The sequence below is a fragment of the Pyrenophora tritici-repentis genome, chromosome 2, assembly GCF_003171515.1.
Source record: "Pyrenophora tritici-repentis strain M4 chromosome 2, whole genome shotgun sequence".
Lineage (NCBI taxonomy): Eukaryota > Fungi > Ascomycota > Dothideomycetes > Pleosporales > Pleosporaceae > Pyrenophora > Pyrenophora tritici-repentis.
Genome location: NC_089391.1, coordinates 2827838 through 2846125, shown reverse-complemented (window position 1 = coordinate 2846125; position 18288 = coordinate 2827838). Strand labels below are relative to the sequence as shown.

Genomic DNA, 18288 nt, shown 5'->3' with positions numbered 1-18288 from the left:
CTATTACCGTCTTTCGTAAAACAAACACTACCACTACACGTCATAGCATGCATCACAGCTTCCAAATCGCTGTCTTGGTGTCAATGCATACGTAGCACTCAATATGAACAATTTGTGCGGAACGAGATTTCCCGCTGAACAAAGCCCTGACCCATGGTTCTCCTCTTGGAAACGTGGAAATAGTCGACTTCGGAATATGCAAGCGGCATAGCTGCCAATAACGCCTCATCGGAGCTATGGAATTGGGGGCGCCATTGATGCTACATGGTGGAGGTAGGTCACTTGGCGTCCAGCGTAACGGGAAGAGCTGTTTATCATATTCCCAAACTCATTTAGGAACTGAATATAGAAAGTGCTCGGTCCGAAACATGACTTACTGAACGTCACACACTGTTCCAATCAGGCCCATGAATTCGATAATAAGATTAATCTCCCCCATGGCTGAAGATGCCAGGATGATTATGTAGTGATTGTACCGGTACATGCCTCATACGTCACACTACGTCCACACTCGAACACTGAGGCAGGTTGAAGCCACTAATGGCCAGTAACCGGCAGTCTACACAAATTTTGATACCAATGACCTCATTGCATGGATACACCATGTAGATGTAAGGAAAAGAAATATCATACGAGCTAAGATGCAGTCACCTGTAGTCTCAACGGTCATGTTTATTTGATGTGCCATGAGTTTCCTAAACCTGTATTGTAGACGCCGTCCAATGCATGCTGTACATTATGATACAGGCGTGTGCTCGCCTCAACCTCACATAGCCACTCGCCCAGTACCACCTCGTTCGACCTTGTTCAGTCGTCGTGCAGTTGTGATCTGTTGTCATTAGCATAACTTCAAGTGACATGCACTTCACATGCCCGAGGTTCCACATACCTGTGTCCTAGTCTTCTGACCCCTCACTGGCAGACCCATAGCATGTCGTCTTCCCCGGTATGTGCCCATGTCCCTCAACCTCCGTATGTCATCCTGAACTTGCCGCCGCAGATCGTTCTCGATCTTCATATTGGTCAATTCCGCTGACAGATCCAGCAGAGTGGAATTTTTCAAACTGCCGACCTTGGCCCACGGGTGAATGTAGAATTTGGCCATGATGCGCTGCGACACGGAGGGACCGATGCCGAAGAAGGACTCCAGCGAGCGTTTCACGAGAGTTGCTTCAGTGAAGCTGAAGCCGTTTATGAACACCTAGACAATGTCATCAGTATGCTGGGGAAACATTGGCACGTTTGGAGACATACCATGGTGTCGCGCGCTTCCGACAATGACTTTCCGCGTTGGAGTGTTTTGTCGGCAATGACATTTGGTGCATCTCGAACTCTCTCTTGGCACTAGCCCCTATTGGAAGGCGGTGTGGGAGCTGCGACAGTGCGCGCACCTAGTACTAAAACACCACGTTTCAACCCTCCCGAGGTCCCTCCACCATTGCACAGCTGCAAGGGGTTCCCGATCTATATAACCTTGCGCACTCCCTCGATACCTCGAGATACTCGCAGGCACCATGGCTTCCTTCCAGAAAGCCGTTGTTTCGCTACTCCTAATCCTCTCGATCGCTTTCCTCTTCTTTGCTGAGTCCGCCGAGGCTGCAAAGGGGCCATTTATTGGCAAACAGGTACGCATAACCCCTTTAAGAGACACAATTGAAGAATTTGTGCTAACTGATACAGGTCTTCTTTGACATTACCCACGGCGATGAGAAACTAGGCCGTATCGTTATCGGCTTGTACAGCAAGACCGTTCCCAAGACCGCCGAGAACTTCCGGTACAACAACCTGGACGACCAGATAGAGTACTACAAGCTAACACAATGACAGTGCTTTAGCTACCGGCGAGAAAGGTTACGGTTACCAAGACTCCACTTTCCACCGTGTCATCAAGGACTTCATGATCCAGGGCGGTATGTTGAACCTTTTAGCACACCCAGAAGGGACTCAGATTACTAACATCCTTCGAGGGGATTTTACAAATGGAGACGGGACCGGCGGCAAGTCTATTTACGGCGAGAAGTTCCCGGATGAAAACTTCAAGTTGAAGCATACACGCAAGGGTCTCCTTAGCATGGCCAACAGCGGAAAGGACACAAACGGCAGCCAGTTCTTCATCACCACTGCCATCACTAGCTGGCTCGACGGTCGCCACGTCGTCTTCGGAGAGGTCCTTGAGGGATACGACATTGTGGAGAAAATTGAGAACGTGCCCAAGGGCGCTGGAGACAAGCCGAGCAAGACTGTCAAGATTGCCAAGAGCGGAGAGCTCGAAGTGCCAGCGGAAGGTATTCACGCGGAACTCTAGACATCAGTATGCATTCTTTGCTATTGTGTCAACCCCTCATCTCGGAGAGCTGCTGATATTTCCCCTTTTTCAAGATTTATACGGAGTTGCTGAGCCTGCCATCCCTGGCGACAATCTCGATGTCACGACAACCACAGTCGGCGGTGATCAGGCTAGCATTGCAGAGTCTTCCAAGACTTCTTCCACCAAGTCCAAGATCTCTGGCCTGGCTGCCGCTGCTGTATCTTCCACTAGCTCCATTGATGGCCTTTCCATGGGTCAGAAGCTCTTCTTTGTCACCGCTATCGTTGGTGTTTGTGTGCTCTTTCTGAAGTCCAGGAATGGTGGTCAGGGCAGCTTTTCAGGAGGACTCAAGGAGAAAAGCATGGCTTAGATTATAAAGCAATGCGAAACGTTCATTTGGACATTCATCGTGATTGCTTTTTAATAATAATAGGCTAGGGGTTCTCCAACATAATCACATGTTCTTGCTGCATATACATGATGCATGTTTTGGTGTCTGTTTTCGTCATTGCTCTAGGGCCTTAGCAGTGCGTCTCGTATGTTATGCACGTGTTGAGCTGTGGTTCTACGGCTTCTCCGTGGAGATCGGTACGGAAGCGTACGTGATAAGGGACTGTCTTTCCACGGATACGTATGTATACTATGATTGTAAACGACGTCTTCTTCTTATCATGTAATCACGAGTTTCATGAGAGATTCCGATACATCATCTGTTCCAGGGGCCTCTACTTTGAAGGCTGGCAAAAGCAATATAGTTTTCTGTTGGGTGCATGTGATTCCTAATGAGCCGTGCAAACCCAGGCCTGGGCCATCTCAGGAACGAGCCAGCTTCGCCACCACGATTACCAGAACCACATCACACTGCATCCGAGCATGCAATCAGACATCATGCAGGGTGCGACAGCGTTTTGACGTTCACCGCTCCCCCCACTCGCCACATGAAGAACGCTTGGCTTGCGCTAGCGTACTTTGGGCCTAGCTCGAAGGCTCTTCGACGCTTGTTTTTTACTTACCTGGTTGCTCCCTCTCTCCTAATCACCCACTCTCAAATTTACTCTGTGTGTATTGCACAACTTTATCAACACATTCTCTGTGAAGTCCTTTCTTTTGGTCTTCACACTCCTTTATTCTCGTTTTCCAGGACAGAGGCGTTCCCTTCTTTCCTGACAGAACGAGTCTCAGGCACCCGCCTGCGAGTTACGAGTTTCGTCACATAGACTTGCCACTTTTCGTCTGTCGCTCACCGTCGAGCCAGCCGAAGTCATTTAGACAGTAATTTGCGACTTCGCACACGACACTTTCCGCAACCACGCGAGCATCCCCTTCAGCATCTCCATCATGGCTGAACAACTTGACATGGGTCGTTTGAACATCAACGACTCACAACACAACCCCCAGAACGGCTTCAACGGCGAGCGTTCTGCGTACATTCCTCCTCACCTTCGCGGTCGTCCTCAGGGAGGCCCCGGCGGCCCTGGTCCTGCGCCGATGGATGGCCCTCCCCCAATGATGAACGGAGGTGGCGGTCTTGGAGGTAGTGCCTGGGGACCAGCAGGGTCAGTAGATTATCAGAACACTATGGATGACAAGGTGCTAACAGCCGATAGTCACGGTCCCCCTCCGATGAACGGCGCTGGCGGCCAAGGTGGCGGCTGGGCCAACGCACCAAACTTCACTCCCCGCGGCCGCGACGGCCCTCAAGGTGGGGGTGGATGGGGCGGTGCTCCTCGCGGAAACTTCGACCCTAACGCCTATGGCAAGCCCGGTGGCGGTGGTTCAGGAGGAGCTCGTGGATCCGGTGATGGCGCCTGGAAGGATGGCAAGCACGTCCCTGGCCCTCCCAACCAGCGTGTCGAGCGCGATCTCTTCGGTGTTCCCAACGACCCCTCAAAGCAGCAAACCGGTATCAACTTTGAAAAGTACGATGATATCCCCGTTGAGGCTTCCGGCCAAGGTGTTCCCGAGCCCGTCACACGTTTCACGAACCCGCCCCTCGATGACCATCTGCTGAGCAACATCGAGCTTTCTGGATACAAGGTTCCTACTCCTGTACAAAAGTACTCTATTCCCATCGTCATGGGTGGACGCGATCTCATGGCTTGTGCCCAGACTGGTTCTGGAAAGACTGGTGGTTTCCTTTTCCCCATCCTCGCACAGGCCTTCCAGAATGGTCCTTCTCCCCCTCCTCAGCAGGCACAAGGCGGTTACGGCCGTCAGCGCAAGGCGTATCCCACCTCTCTCGTCCTCGCTCCCACACGTGAGTTGGTTTCGCAGATCTTCGACGAGGCCCGCAAGTTCGCCTACCGCTCATGGGTACGTCCTTGTGTCGTATACGGTGGTGCCGATATCGGTTCCCAGCTTCGCCAGATCGAGCGCGGATGTGATCTACTTGTTGCTACCCCCGGTCGTCTTGTCGACTTGATTGAGCGCGGCCGTATCTCTCTCGCTAGCATCAAGTACCTTGTTCTCGACGAGGCTGACCGCATGTTGGACATGGGTTTCGAGCCGCAAATCCGCCGCATTGTTGAGGGCGAGGACATGCCCCCTACCGCTGGTCGCCAGACTCTCATGTTTTCGGCTACTTTCCCCCGCGACATTCAGATGCTTGCCCGCGATTTCTTGAAGGACTACATCTTCCTTTCAGTCGGTCGTGTTGGTTCTACATCCGAGAACATTACTCAGAAGATTGAGTACGTTGAGGATGTTGACAAGCGCTCAGTTCTTCTGGACATTCTTCACACCCACGGTGCTGGTCTTTCCCTTATCTTTGTTGAAACTAAGCGCATGGCCGACTCTCTGTCCGACTTCCTCATCAACCAAGGATTCCCCGCCACTTCTATTCACGGAGACCGCACTCAGCGCGAACGTGAGAAGGCTCTGGAGATGTTCCGAACCGGACGATGCCCGATCCTTGTCGCCACTGCTGTTGCTGCTCGGTACGTATTCTCCCTTCCCTTGTATTCTCCCCCCTCTTGTGTAATCGCACCACCATCTTGACCACGACGATGCCTGGTGTATACATTCGATCAACAGGGTGTGCTGTAGCAGGCCCTGATTACATGTATACCTCCCGGGTTCGTCGTCGTGTGGCTGGGGGTGAGGCATCCTCTTAGGATTGCCTCCTACAATTTTTTTTATTTTTCAAAACTTTTACACCTTCACCAGTGCCTTTGCTAACGTATCAACAAAGTGGCTTGGATATACCGAATGTGACTCACGTCGTCAACTACGATCTGCCTACAGACATCGATGATTACGTCCATCGTATTGGACGTACTGGTCGTGCAGGAAACACTGGTATTGCCACTGCTTTCTTCAACCGCGGCAACCGCGGTGTTGTGCGCGACCTACTCGAACTACTGAAGGAAGCTAACCAGGAAGTTCCTGGGTTCCTCGAGTCCATCGCTCGTGAGGGCTCAGGCTTCGGTGGTGGTCGTGGTGGACGCGGTGGCGGTCGTGGCCGTGGCAACGCTGCTACTCGCGATGTTCGTCGCATGGGCGGCGGCGGTGGAGGCTTCGGTGGTGGTGGCGGTGGCCAATGGGGTGGAGCTCCTTCAGGCGGCTATGGAGGTGGCTACGGCGGCGCTCCTAGTGGTGGCTACGCTCCTCCTGCACCTGGAGGCTACAGCGGTGGTGGAGGCGGCGGCGGCTTTGGTGGAGGCTACGGCAACCCATCTGGCCCTGGCGGCAACTCTTGGTGGTAAATGCACACTGCATGGCTTCACGATACAGCCAGCCCGGGACTGATTTCCTTCTTTACGATACCCTGGGCCCTCGTGCAGCTACTACCGACGGCTTGCTTTCGATTTCCTACACTTTCAAATGTTTTCTGCGAATCTTTCCCGGTTACCGCGGATCGATGCGGAAATCCTGGAATCTCATACCCCAATCAGCATATAGACAGCGACTGTTTTTTTGCGGATCTGCCTATTTTCGAGCTCTTCTCGCATACGATACCCTTCGACGTACATCCGTCGAGCTCGAGCTTAAGCGGCAGGACCCTAGCCTTTCCCGGAGAGGCAATGCATTACGAACATTTTACGCCTTCGCTCTTCTGCAAGCATGCTGCTTGGGGAGCCATAGATTCTCGTTTTCCGAGTCGTCCACACGCGGATGACCTCACTCAGCATTTCCTTAACTTATGACAAAAGCGATTCCTTTTTTCCCGGTCATACCCTCGGAGACACTGTCTTTCTCGTCGTCCTTTTGTCTCTCGGTCTCTCCACATGCGGAGAGTAGCAGCATGGCTGCGTTTGGGACGACGGAAAAGTTTGCTGCATAGATGGCGTTCATGAAGGTTTAGCCACGACCCAAACCTTTTTACGAAGGAAGATACCCCGGTTCTCTGTGGTAACCATTATGGTGGCTGTCTGTTCCTGCCAGCTCGGCGGTGGGACTGGACTGTTAGTGTTGGTTTGCATCTACGCGCATGCGAACATGCGGACCTGACCCATGACTTGGGTGGAAGGAATCTCATAAAAGCACAATTTCGAGCAGATGATTAGTTACATAGACTAGTATAGACTGCCGACATGCGCAGTCTGTACAATACATGCTGTATGGCATTGCAACCTAGTATCTCATGGTGAACGTGATTTCGACGTGAAGAAGTAGTCTTATGTTTCGCCATGATGCAAGACACGAAAGCACCTTGAGGGCAGTCGGGATGCTCTTTCTCCATACTTTGCTCTTCGACCAATAGCCCCATCTCTCTTGTATTGTAACTATGTATTTGAAGATGGCAGAGGATGAAATGACGAGTGCCGGTGACTAGCGCCCCGCTAGTCTATCCCTACGAGAGGGGCGACAACTCGGGGCGATTACAACATACCAAGCTCTGAACAGTGCATCTGCACAAACTCCACTGCAACGACTAGTATCGACATCTTTCTCTTGATATTCTCTGACATGTGAACTGCAATGTAATGTGGTACGAGGAAACAAGCTTTTTCGCCGAGGTTACCAGTCCGGGTTCGCTTGCCAGCTCGGCACGTGTCGCTTCTCCACTTCATCTAAACATATTGCTTTCGATAGCTGCTATTCCTGAGACCTGGTCGAGTAGCCCGATGGCCCAAGTTTGCGGCCTGAGAAACGCCATGTCACAGCACTCGGTCGACGATGGAGGTTTGAAACTGCAAGCTGGGCTCATCGACTGCCATCATTCTTCAGTGTTGAGATTTCGACTACTCCCAACTTACCATCTCAAAGTTACTGCCCAGGATATCCCAAAAGACTTGTGGTAAGGTACGCTTATCTTGGTCTTAGTACCAGTCATCAGCCCAGTACACGGAAGCATTATCCGGTGGCACATATATGGCACACGAAATATACACAAGCAGCCCCGCAAGGAAGCAGAGCGGTCGAGAAAAACATCACAGAGCTTGATATTGAGGTCGCCGCCAACTGCAGGCAAGGCTTTTTAGGTTAGTTAATCTCCACACACCCCACAGGACATTACACAGGCAAGAGTGAACCCGGCACGCGGTGACGACAAGCTTTTCTTTAATATAACGGGAAGTCATGCGACGATACCTTGCTCAAGAGGCGTCATCTTCGGGTTATAGTGATACCAGACTACACAAAAGGCCGGATGTAGTCTGCAAGCGAGCAAACTGTATATTGCGTGGACCATGAGGGCCTAATCCAGGAAAGATATAAAGAGTCGTAGGCACAGTAACACCTTGCTATATGAACCTCGAGGAGCTTCTCGATCTATCAACTCCAATCAAAGCTTTATCATGAAGAACACCTTCATCTTGGTCGGCCTCATTGCCCTTGCTACACAAGTAGTCGCGCACGCAACCTTTCAGGACCTATGGGTCAATGGAAAAGATCAGATATGTAGCTCTCCGAATCTCTCTTCTCCCATTGCTAACATCGCTATACCAGTCTACCTGCGCTAGACTCCCAAACAGCAACAGCCCCGTTCAGTCAGTAACAAGTAACGACATTCGTTGCAATGCCAACCAGGGCCCCGCTGCCTCAAAATGCAGCGTCCCCGCCGGTGGCACCGTGACTATCGAGATGCACCAACAAAACGGCGACCGCTCCTGCTCCAACGAAGCCATCGGCGGCGCCCACTACGGCCCTGTCCTCGTTTACATGTCCAAAGTCGCCGACGCATCCACAGCCGAGGGCTCTGCACCTTTCTTCAAGATATTCCAGGATACATGGGCGAAGAACACGGGTGGTGGCGGTGGTTCAGACGATTACTGGGGAACCAAGGATTTGAACAAGAACTGCGGAAAAATGGATGTGAAGATCCCTGCCAACTTGGCTTCGGGAGACTACCTCTTGAGGGCTGAGGCTATTGCGCTCCATGCTGCGAGCGGCCTGGGTGGTGCGCAGTTCTACATGACATGCTACCAGATCACAGTTACTGGAGGCGGATCGTCGTCACCTGCTGGCGTCTCCTTCCCTGGAGCGTACAAGGCTGCTGACCCAGGTATTCAGATCAACATTTACCAGAACCTTGCCTCCTACGCCGCGCCAGGCCCGGCAGTCATTGCAGGTGGTACCGAGGCCATTGCTGGTCAAGCAGGATCTGCTGTCACTGCTACCGGTGGAGCGCCGGTGGCTACGCCTACTGCAACCACGATGAAGACATCAGCAGTTGCTTCATCTGCTGCGGCTGTGCCCACGAATGGAGGTGGCTCTGGCGGATGTACAGTTGCGAAGTTCGGTCAATGTGGTGGAAGTGGGTGGGCTGGATGTACTGCTTGTGAGTTGTGTGGAGGCGAAAGCTCAACAACAGACTTTTACTAACTGCATATAGGTGCTTCTGGCTCTACATGCAAGGCTTCGGGCAGTTACTACTCGCAGTGTGTCTGATCGGTCATGTAGATTGCTCTACACAAGTCGCAGTCCGATACCTCCAATGTACATACTTCAACTCTATCATCGATACAAACAGCATGTCTTTTATGCAAAGCTTTTCGTTTCTGAAATTTACAAAATCCCATAGTTTAAATTCCTTAATAAATTCATGCCGGCATATTAACCCTAATCCCGCAGTCGCACACACTCACCTGGGTGACATAGAATACCTGACAGTGTTGGCAAGTAGTGTCTGGCGCATACAGTGACCTTTATGCATTGGTACGTCGACTATCTCATGTCCTCGGGTGCACTTGTTATCGGTGTTCGAGACCCCTCAACCTTAAAACCCTCCCCCCTCGGAATAAGCACAGGTACATATCCCTGTCCACAACCCCTCCCCACTGCGCTACGGCATAAAAACCAATTCCGAAAGCTCTATCGCATGTCAGCCCACACTCACACACTAACAGAACTCACACGCCCTATCGGTACACCGACTAAGCAAGCTTTCCCCCCAAAACACCAGGAATGCTTATAACCGGCAGAGCCGCGATTCTAATTTAGCGTTCTGGACTCATGTCAACATCCAATCCGAGCGACTTGCGGCATTGGACGCCTGACGTTCGCTTGCTGTCGCTGCTGCCTGAAGATCAAGAAGAACAGGGAGGTGGGTTAGTCACATATGACATGTCATTAGGCCTGTGATGATCAAATTGGGTCACCGTTCGGCGATGTTGATGGGGAACTAGGTATTCCGATGAGCGGAGGGGTTGTAAGCGCGAGGATTGTCAGCCGAAGTGTCAGAGTCATAGTCATAGTGTTGAACTCCGGTAAACCTTTTTGGCAGCATGGCAGCATGGGGGCATGGGAGCATGGGAGCATGGGAGGGCGGTGACATGGAAGTCTTTTGGGAGGTCAGGGATGGGTATATAAGATGGATGGTTGTGAAGGGGAGGTGTACAGTATTCTCACGCATCTTCTCATCACGGCTACTGTATCTAAGAACCAGAGTGTTATATCAACATCTCTCCTTTCGCCAACCTATCAACACACAAAAGCCCTCACGCAATAATGTCGTCTTCTCCTGATAACACCAAAACCTCCACCACTACCTCTACAAACTCGCCACCACGCTATTCAACCACCGCGCCTCCTCCCTACAACACATCCGATGCGTGCTCCCTAGCATCCAAAAGCTCAACATCCAAGAGTTTCTTCTCGAAGATGTTGCCCCAGAAAAGTAAGTTCACGTTATTCTAGTAGTGAGGGAAAAACATGCTGAACATGCGTTGTAGCACCGAAAGTGGCGGCAGAGGGAAATAGCATAATGCAACAGAAGGTTGACGCGGAAGAGACGAAGCAGGCAGCAAGGGCATTTTATTTTTGTTAGATGGATTTTTTTGGGTAGGAGATAGGTTGCAGGTAGAGAGGGATCTAGGATTAATGATGTAGGATTGCATGTTTGAAATGCGGTAATAGCACTCATAACGGTTTTACTTATTTATGCTATACATGTAGAGTGATGTAAAAGAGAACTGATGCTAATTGGCTTCTAGTTATGTCTTTAGTGCTTAATATATATAAAGATCGATGAACCAACAAGCGCATAGCACGTCATCAGAACAGGTCCTGCATCATCGTCAGTACATCCATTCAGCGCATAATCCCCATAACTAAATATTCCAACAGCTCAACTTACCTTATTGTTCCATGTGGCATTATCCAGCCAATTCAGAAACTCTTCTGACACTGTCGGAATAGGTTCCAGGCCCTCGGTCATCGGCATATCGAAGAAACCCTGTCCAGCCATAAGGGTATCATTATCATCACTAGCTCCGGTATCTCCTCGATTCGCCTGTACACCATTGGCTGGAGGCTCATAATTGAGAACTTCATCCAAGACGAGAGCAAGCATCTTATTGAACTCAAGGCAAAGCTTATGATTCCCGTCGCCAGGCAGCACTATCCATTCCAGGCATGATGTCAAAACGGAGAGGTTTCTAATCACGTCTGCGCGAGAGATGGTACTTGGCAATGGTATGCCTTTGATTGTACAGCGACGCAGTTCTAGGGCTAGTACCCCGGCGGCTGGGGAACAGTAGAATAACATCACAGTCGGGAAATTACGACGTGTTTCGTAGACGCGATTGTTTGGTTTCGTGGATATGAGTGAAGTCACAAGGAGCTTCAATGACACTTCCAATAACAACGGAAGAGCTTGTTGCGTGATTCGATGTAGGAGGCGCTGGATTTGGAAATGCAGGTGCAGATAGTCGAGGTAGGCGGCGATGAGACGGACTGTCAAGCCGGGGCCTCGGCCATTCCAGGCTGCGTCTTCGGTATATGTCTCGTATCGCAGGTAGGCAGGAAGCGCATCCCACCGTTCTGTGCATTCCGCGGAGATTGCTCTATTACTGTTAGTGTGCTCGTGAAAGGAACCAGGGGTTGACTGACTCTACATTCCGCACCACGTCACTGTCTTTTTCACCCGCGAGACTCTGCTCCAGGAATCGTTCCTTGAATACAGCAAGCTGGCACCGAACCCTGTTGAACGTAGCAGGATGAAGACATCCTTCAGTATTCCAGCCCGCGCTGTCCAGCTTCGAAAGCTCGGCGTCCAGTAATGTTGCATCCTCTGCTTCCGAGGCTACAGCTTCGTCGCTGATATCCAACATCATCTTGCGGTCGCTGTACCGCCAACCCACCATTGGAGGTCTCCCATAGAACACTGCTAGCGTTTTATCGGACCGATATACAGAGGCATATAACCTTCTGCGGAATTCGCGCATGAAGAATGGTTCTTTGTTGTCGCCTTCCGAATTAGACTCTTCGCAATGTATGCCTGCAGCGTATAGAGCAGAGACGCAGTCGCCCATACGTCGCCATGTTCCGTGATCTGACTTATTAGCCTTTGCTGCCAATTGATCTTTCGGGGTTGCACCTACAATTATCCCCGTAGAAATTGCTGACCATCATCAAATCATAGTAAACAAGAGACACCATGACTAAACCTGTTAGCACGAACTAGGCCGAGGATTGCACAGCGAGTACGCACTTTCATTTACTGCCCCATGTGTTTGACAAATATTGATACAAGTGTTAGCCGCGTGCATTATGTCCTCGATGAATTCATCCCTGTTGATTTGCTTGCCATCCTCAAGAGTGAAGAGCGGATCATTGGGTGCTGTATACTGAGCTTTGCAACCGGCAATGACCAAGATCAGGCCTAGCGCCTCCCACCTCAAGTTCTTCCCTGTAAAAAGGGTATGGAAGTCACATGGACGCATATCTGACGACACCTTGAGGGGCCTTGCGGTATTTCTTGTCATATCCGCATATAGAGCATATGTGTCGTTACTGGCAGCATTGAGTAGTTCGAGGTCTTTGCGCAGCTGCGGTAATGCAGAAAGGATTAAAGGGGCAACAAGGGCAGTGGCCTTTTCAAGGGCGGTAGCCTTTTGGATCTCGAAACTTAGCTTGCAGGCTTTCTCAAAGAAGTCGAATGGCGAAAGTGTTGAGACTATCAAAGAGCCCAAGGCAAACTGGCAATGGCGATGTCCCATATTTCGAGTGGACCTTGGAAGTGTTTCACTCGTCCTTTCAGACGGTTGTTCATGCACAGTATCTGGCAATGGCTGCTCCTCCGTAAACACGGCGGCATAACTGGTGGACCCCAGGAAGAAATTTCTTGCTGGATCCGGTCCACCATGTGTTGGTCTGGTAAAAGAATCTGGCGGGGTTGGCCACGAGCTGCTCAACGAAACAGTACCTGCATCGTTCCTGAGTGTTGGGGGGCTTAGGATCAACGGTGTCAACCTTCCAGATGGGTTCACGTCTAGTTTCCCACGCCGTGGCTCTGGTTTCTTACGAGGAGTACCAGCGGGTTTAGTCATCGGGTTAGGATGGTAGAAACACTTGGAGTTGGTTAGCGCTCACGATTATCCTAGGTACGATGTCAGCTTGACTTACTTGCGCAGTTATGCCACGAGTGTGGCATTTTTGACATGTTGGAGTACCGTGATCGCACTTGATTTTTGATATACGGCATGGTTCGCACGATCTGCATATAGGTCAGCTAAGATGCACGAAATTGCATCTAGGCTCTCGCAGAATTCGGTGGCTGGTGTGGTACGCGCTATACAAGCAAATAACCGGCTAACTGTAACGCGAGGTGTGTCGGAATGATTACTGACCTCAGCTTCCCATTTCTCCGTAACATGACTGCGTATTGTCTACTTGGGTAGAGTTTCTGCTTGTGTAACGGCAATTGGTATATCTCTCCTGTGTCTTTTCATTCGGCGCATCATGGCCAGACGCGCTGTCGTGAGTCTCATGGATATTCCGAAGATAGCTAGTCAGAGTAGTTGTGGGTGTATCTAACCTTGGAAAACTCCGCTCTTGGCGTGGGCGCTAGCGAAGGCTGGGCCCTTTCGCCCTAGCCCTAAGATACATGTGATCTGCATTCCGTCTTCCCAGAAGAGTTGGGTCCAAGTTGCACGGAGTTTTCCGACTCGGACTGGAGCTGCGGCACCGTTACGATCATCTAGCGATAAACACTCAACACGCATTTCCGAATAGACTCGATTGTCACCTCGTGCGAGCACAAAGACCATGGATGTGCTAACGCAACTTGTGCCTCACACCAACCTGTACCTGCAGCAAGTGATAGCACTGCAAGGAGGGTGGCGTGCAGCGAGGCAGAATATCGAGGGTGGGGTTAGCGACGCGGAAGCCGCCATCGCTCCTACCAGCTCCATTTACCCAAGATCACTCAACTCAACACCACAAAACCAGGTCATCTGACACAGACCCATCACCACCTCCTGTGGCGTACTCCACTTTACCTCACTCTTGCCGATCACATATGATGCTCGCAAATCCGAGGCCGAGGTTCAAATCGGTATAGCAAAGGTATTTGGATTGAAAACGAGCGTCTCCGAGCCTAAGCGCACACCACACATGTAGCCGCTGGCCTACGCGAGACTACAGTGTATTTAAAGTTACATCTCCAAGGAAGTGTGGCGATCTCATTCACGGTCATGTGCCCGGCCTGCGAAGCCGCAGCTCTATTGGGATATCCGGGATGCGCTATATCCGTTCTCCTACTGCCGGGCTTTCCCTACACGGAACTCCACCCCATGATTCCCATGGACGCGCGCACCCAGATAGAAGCAATCGCACAACGCATTGTTGGGGTGGGTTGATTGGACTTAGCTCCCGCGCAAATGTCAGCCCCCGCGACTGAGTTGGCAGCTCATGATCCGGTGAGCACAGCAGAGCCGCACTAGAACATAACTCGCAGTTGCTCTACCCTCCACCGTCCTCTGTACCACGACCTATTCGTTTCACCAAGGCAAATTTTTGATGAAGCAGGGCTTGGCAAACATGGCGCAGCTGTGCAGCGCACAATCCTGTGCCTGAGGCCTGCTCGAGGCTACCAAGAACGCCAAATGTTCTAGCCATGAGCTTAAAAAACGAGCAAAAGTCGCGACGTTAGATGGGCTTGATCGATATGGCCCGTCAGTCATGACCTTCACCTCAAACAATCGGTCCTTTGCAGCGAAGCGCAAAGACAGCGCGAATATCAATTGCGGTTTGGTGCCATCTGAATCCTGGGCATAGGTATGCAGCTAAGCCAATAGCCTGCATGTGCCGGCTGGCCTTCACCGGTCGTCGCGGGGCAGCGTAAGATGCTCGAATGCCGCGAGACTAATCGCCAGCCTTCTGAACTTCTGGCAGTCAGCCGCTCTGAGACAGTTTCTCTTCCTGCGCCTCCTCTCTCGAGTCGTGCTGAACGTCCCTCATACTGGTCCGCCCCTCCCGCATTTTGGTCCCTGTTGCGCATCGCTGTTCTGCGCGCGTTCAACCCGTTCGCCTCTGCATTCTCATCTTCTTCGCTTCGTGGGTCGAGCGCTGGAGTATTGTTCCAAAGACAATCTCATCAGCCGTTGCATGCGCAAGATCTAGAAAGACCCTAATTCCCGTTCGGCCCCCAGTGGCCGCTTGCGCATCATGGCGACATACACGCAGCACTATCAGTCGTACCCAGAGCAACCGCTCTTCATTGATCCGCATGCCTTCTTCTATGCCGCTCAGTATGACAACCGTCGATCAAAGACACCAACCGACTCTCTGGTCAACCATTCCGGACTCTCTCCCGGTCCGCTTGCTACCCCACCACCTCAAAGTCGCCGTCAATCGCAGCAACCAGACCCATCACAGGACCAAATTCCTGAGCATATGCTATGGGACAACAGCAGTTCATCCACCTCCCCTACGTCGGTGAGGACACCGGATGGCGAATCATTTGAGGTGGATATGCTCGATTCGGATTCAATCCGTAACTACTACAACCATGGCAACACTATGACAACCCAAAGCCCTCACAATGCCATGCCAACCATGGACTCAAGCATGCTATTTACCGCTCAGGGTACCTTGAGCGACCAAGGTTTGTCATCTTTGTAATCTCACGCCCGTCTCTGCTAACGTCCACGCAGCAGTCCAGGCGGCCTTCAATGCTACAATGGCTGAATCCCACCGTTTTCAGCAACAACTTGGTATGCAGCCTCAACATGCACATCAGATGCCAGCTCTACACACCCAGAACAACATGTTTGATCAAAACTACACTACACAGCCATCTCGCCATGATCCATGGAACGGGCAAGGCCCTTCACGCTCCTCCATGGTGCCTCGGTCTGGCCATGTCGTTTTCGATCCCCAGTCAGACCAGACGGTCAACTACTCGGACTATTTGGTAGATGTGGACTCATGGACGGCGGCTTTTACCGACCCTACTGCTTTGATCTCGCCCAGCGAACCCACCATTCCACCACACGAGAACATGTTCTTTGCAACGGCACAAAATCTCGCACAACGCCAGTTTGAGCAAATATCACAAACGCAATTACCGAACCATAACTCCATGGACATGCAGATGAGGTCAACATCGCCGCCCCCCGACCAGCACAACTTTGTCAACTACAATGCTTCATCCGATCTATTCACAGAGAGCTACATCACCGGTAATCAGTTCCCGGCCCCTCCTTCCACAGCGTCCTCAACACACCAACCTAGCTCGCCATACCAGCCAGGCATCAGCCCGTCTGCACCTAGTCCTGGCAGCTCGGACGGCATGTTCTCATCGTACCAGCACTCTGATCCGGGTATGATGTTCGACCAGTACCAGACGCAGCAGTTCACACAATTGCAACAACCGCCAATGTCTGCAATCAAGGTGGACTACTCCATGATGGGAGATGTAGCTGAAATGAGTTTCGATGCATCTCCTGAGCCAGAGTCGTCTCGAAGTGCCGCGCAAAAGGCACTGGCAGCGAAGTCTGGGGGCCGAGCGCTGGGAACCCATTTGGAGCCCACGGTGGCCAAAGCAGCGCACGACATGCGCAAGATTGTCGCATGTTGGCACTGCGTGTTGCAGAGAGACAAGTGTGGTCCAGGCGACACTTGTGAGCGCTGCTTCAAGCGCTCGCAACGTCCCAATGCTGACTGCGGTCTTGGATGCAACCGAATGAAGCTTATTGACCTGTCGCCATACTTCCTGCCGTCGCTGGTTACCCAGATGCACGAGGACTCAAACCTCACCCACTTTGTCACGCAATACATCCAGCAATGGGGCAACGTAGAGTTGACAGTCTGGATGACGTGCGGTCAGATCAACATGCCCCGGATACCCGTCAAAGTATACGAGTTCATCCCCCGTGGCGATGCTCTACTTGTCCAAATCCAATACAAGACGGACCCCAATACGCATGCGCGCATCGCGATCCAAAAGCAGAGTCCCGCTCTCGGTATGGTTCACATCAACCACAATGAGGAGAAGAAGTACGACAAGTACATCAGCGACATTGTCGACAATCACCTCGATGCCTTTGGCGAGCTATGCTGGATGGAAGATGACAACGACTTCCAGCAAAAGCTCTTCAAACTGATGACACGTGTGAACCCCAAATCCGACGACGAGCGCAAGCTCCTCCGCGAAATCTTCCGCCTCATCGTCGTAACATTTATCATGTCGCACACGCTCACCATTGCCGAAGAGACAAAAGCCGCAACTCTCTCTCGCATGCACTCGTACAAGGGCCAAAGCTCCTACGTCGACAACTACACCTCCCCCCGCATGACGAACCGCCAACTCAAGTACTTCTTCTCGCGCCTACAGCGCTCCATCCAAAATACAGTGCTCAATAAGCTGCAGCAGATCTTCAAGTCGTCAAAGGGCTGCGACAAGTGGCTCGCTGCTTTCGTCGCCGTCCTCGGCATGTGCATGGCGCTCGAGGATCAGCAGAAAACCATCCACCTCGTCATGTCTACCAAGGCCGCAACAGAGGGCCTCGACAGCCGCGACGCACAGGGCCAGGCGGACATTGCGTGTCGCGAAATCGACCAGCGCATGCACTTTGTACAGCAAATTTTCCGCTGGAAGTACAACCGCAAGTGTAATCCCATGCGCGATGCGGATCACGATTGGGATAAGGAAGTGGGCTTTGGGGACGCAAGTAGTGTTAATTTTGTGCGTCAGGTTGCACAGTTGGTTAAGGAGAATAGTGAGTTTCCCCACTTCCCCTCCCTTTGCTTACGTTGGTCTCGGAAGAGTAAAACGCTAACAGAGTCAATAGTCGATTTCCTCCAACAGCGACAAGCAGTCAGCATATCGCCTGCAAACCAAACAAAGTACACAAGTCGTCTTGTAGGGCAATTTTTGCTTTCGTTTTGGCTGCCGAGCGTATAACCTTTTGTCTCTGCTTTGCTCTACCTCTGCTTGTCTTTGTTTTGCTTCATTTTGTTTTGCTCCCCGCTACAGTGCTGGTTGAGCATACATCGTCGCGCTTTCACCTCGACGTTTCTCCCGCATCGTGGTCACGAAAAATCTATGCATTCGCATATCATGTATCTCTCACGACCGCTATGTCTATTTCCTTTCTCTTTATCAACACCGCGATGTATTTAGACATCTGTCATGAGGACCTTCTTTTTGAGTACGGTAAAATACGTTGGATGGCGGGGTACTGGACGGTGGACGATGGATGACGGATGGTGGATCATGGAACGGAGGATATCTATGTTACGACCGGAACGCTCTTTTTATTTTCCTTGATGGGACGACGGCATCTCTGTTATTTTCTAACTGTATACTTATA

The 18288-nt window shown here is 51.4% G+C and overlaps 6 protein-coding genes across 6 annotated transcripts; 4 read left to right on the top strand and 2 right to left on the bottom strand.

Annotated features, from left to right (window-relative positions):
* Positions 1–766: 766 nt before the first annotated feature.
* PtrM4_065340 (mitochondrial 37S ribosomal protein uS13m) lies at positions 767–1105 on the bottom strand (the record flags this gene model as incomplete). Its single annotated transcript, XM_001933242.2, has 2 exons — positions 767–829; positions 890–1105. The coding sequence occupies 2 exons, from the start codon at positions 1103–1105 to the stop codon at positions 767–769; spliced, it is 279 nt and encodes a 92-aa protein (XP_001933277.2).
* Positions 1106–1514: 409 nt separating this feature from the next.
* On the top strand, positions 1515–2678 carry PtrM4_065330 (PpiB, Peptidyl-prolyl cis-trans isomerase (rotamase); the record flags this gene model as incomplete). Its single annotated transcript, XM_066105690.1, has 5 exons — positions 1515–1625; positions 1681–1775; positions 1828–1910; positions 1968–2285; positions 2380–2678. The coding sequence occupies 5 exons, from the start codon at positions 1515–1517 to the stop codon at positions 2676–2678; spliced, it is 906 nt and encodes a 301-aa protein (XP_065964317.1).
* Positions 2679–3646: 968 nt separating this feature from the next.
* On the top strand, positions 3647–5305 carry PtrM4_065320 (SrmB, Superfamily II DNA and RNA helicase; the record flags this gene model as incomplete). The annotated part of the gene is made up of 2 exons (XM_001933240.2): positions 3647–3864; positions 3916–5305. The coding sequence occupies 2 exons, from the start codon at positions 3647–3649 to the stop codon at positions 5303–5305; spliced, it is 1608 nt and encodes a 535-aa protein (XP_001933275.2).
* A 2741-nt stretch (positions 5306–8046) lies between these two features.
* On the top strand, positions 8047–9139 carry PtrM4_065310 (Glyco-hydro-61 multi-domain protein; the record flags this gene model as incomplete). The annotated part of the gene is made up of 3 exons (XM_001933239.1): positions 8047–8127; positions 8198–9029; positions 9084–9139. The coding sequence occupies 3 exons, from the start codon at positions 8047–8049 to the stop codon at positions 9137–9139; spliced, it is 969 nt and encodes a 322-aa protein (XP_001933274.1).
* Positions 9140–10744: 1605 nt separating this feature from the next.
* Positions 10745–12690, bottom strand: PtrM4_065300 (Fungal-trans domain containing protein; the record flags this gene model as incomplete). The annotated part of the gene is made up of 5 exons (XM_066105689.1): positions 10745–10756; positions 10827–11535; positions 11582–12023; positions 12073–12132; positions 12183–12690. The coding sequence occupies 5 exons, from the start codon at positions 12688–12690 to the stop codon at positions 10745–10747; spliced, it is 1731 nt and encodes a 576-aa protein (XP_065964316.1).
* A 2449-nt stretch (positions 12691–15139) lies between these two features.
* PtrM4_065290 (PAT1 multi-domain protein) lies at positions 15140–17879 on the top strand (the record flags this gene model as incomplete). Its single annotated transcript, XM_001933236.2, has 3 exons — positions 15140–15578; positions 15628–17694; positions 17767–17879. The coding sequence occupies 3 exons, from the start codon at positions 15140–15142 to the stop codon at positions 17877–17879; spliced, it is 2619 nt and encodes an 872-aa protein (XP_001933271.2).
* Positions 17880–18288: the final 409 nt, after the last annotated feature.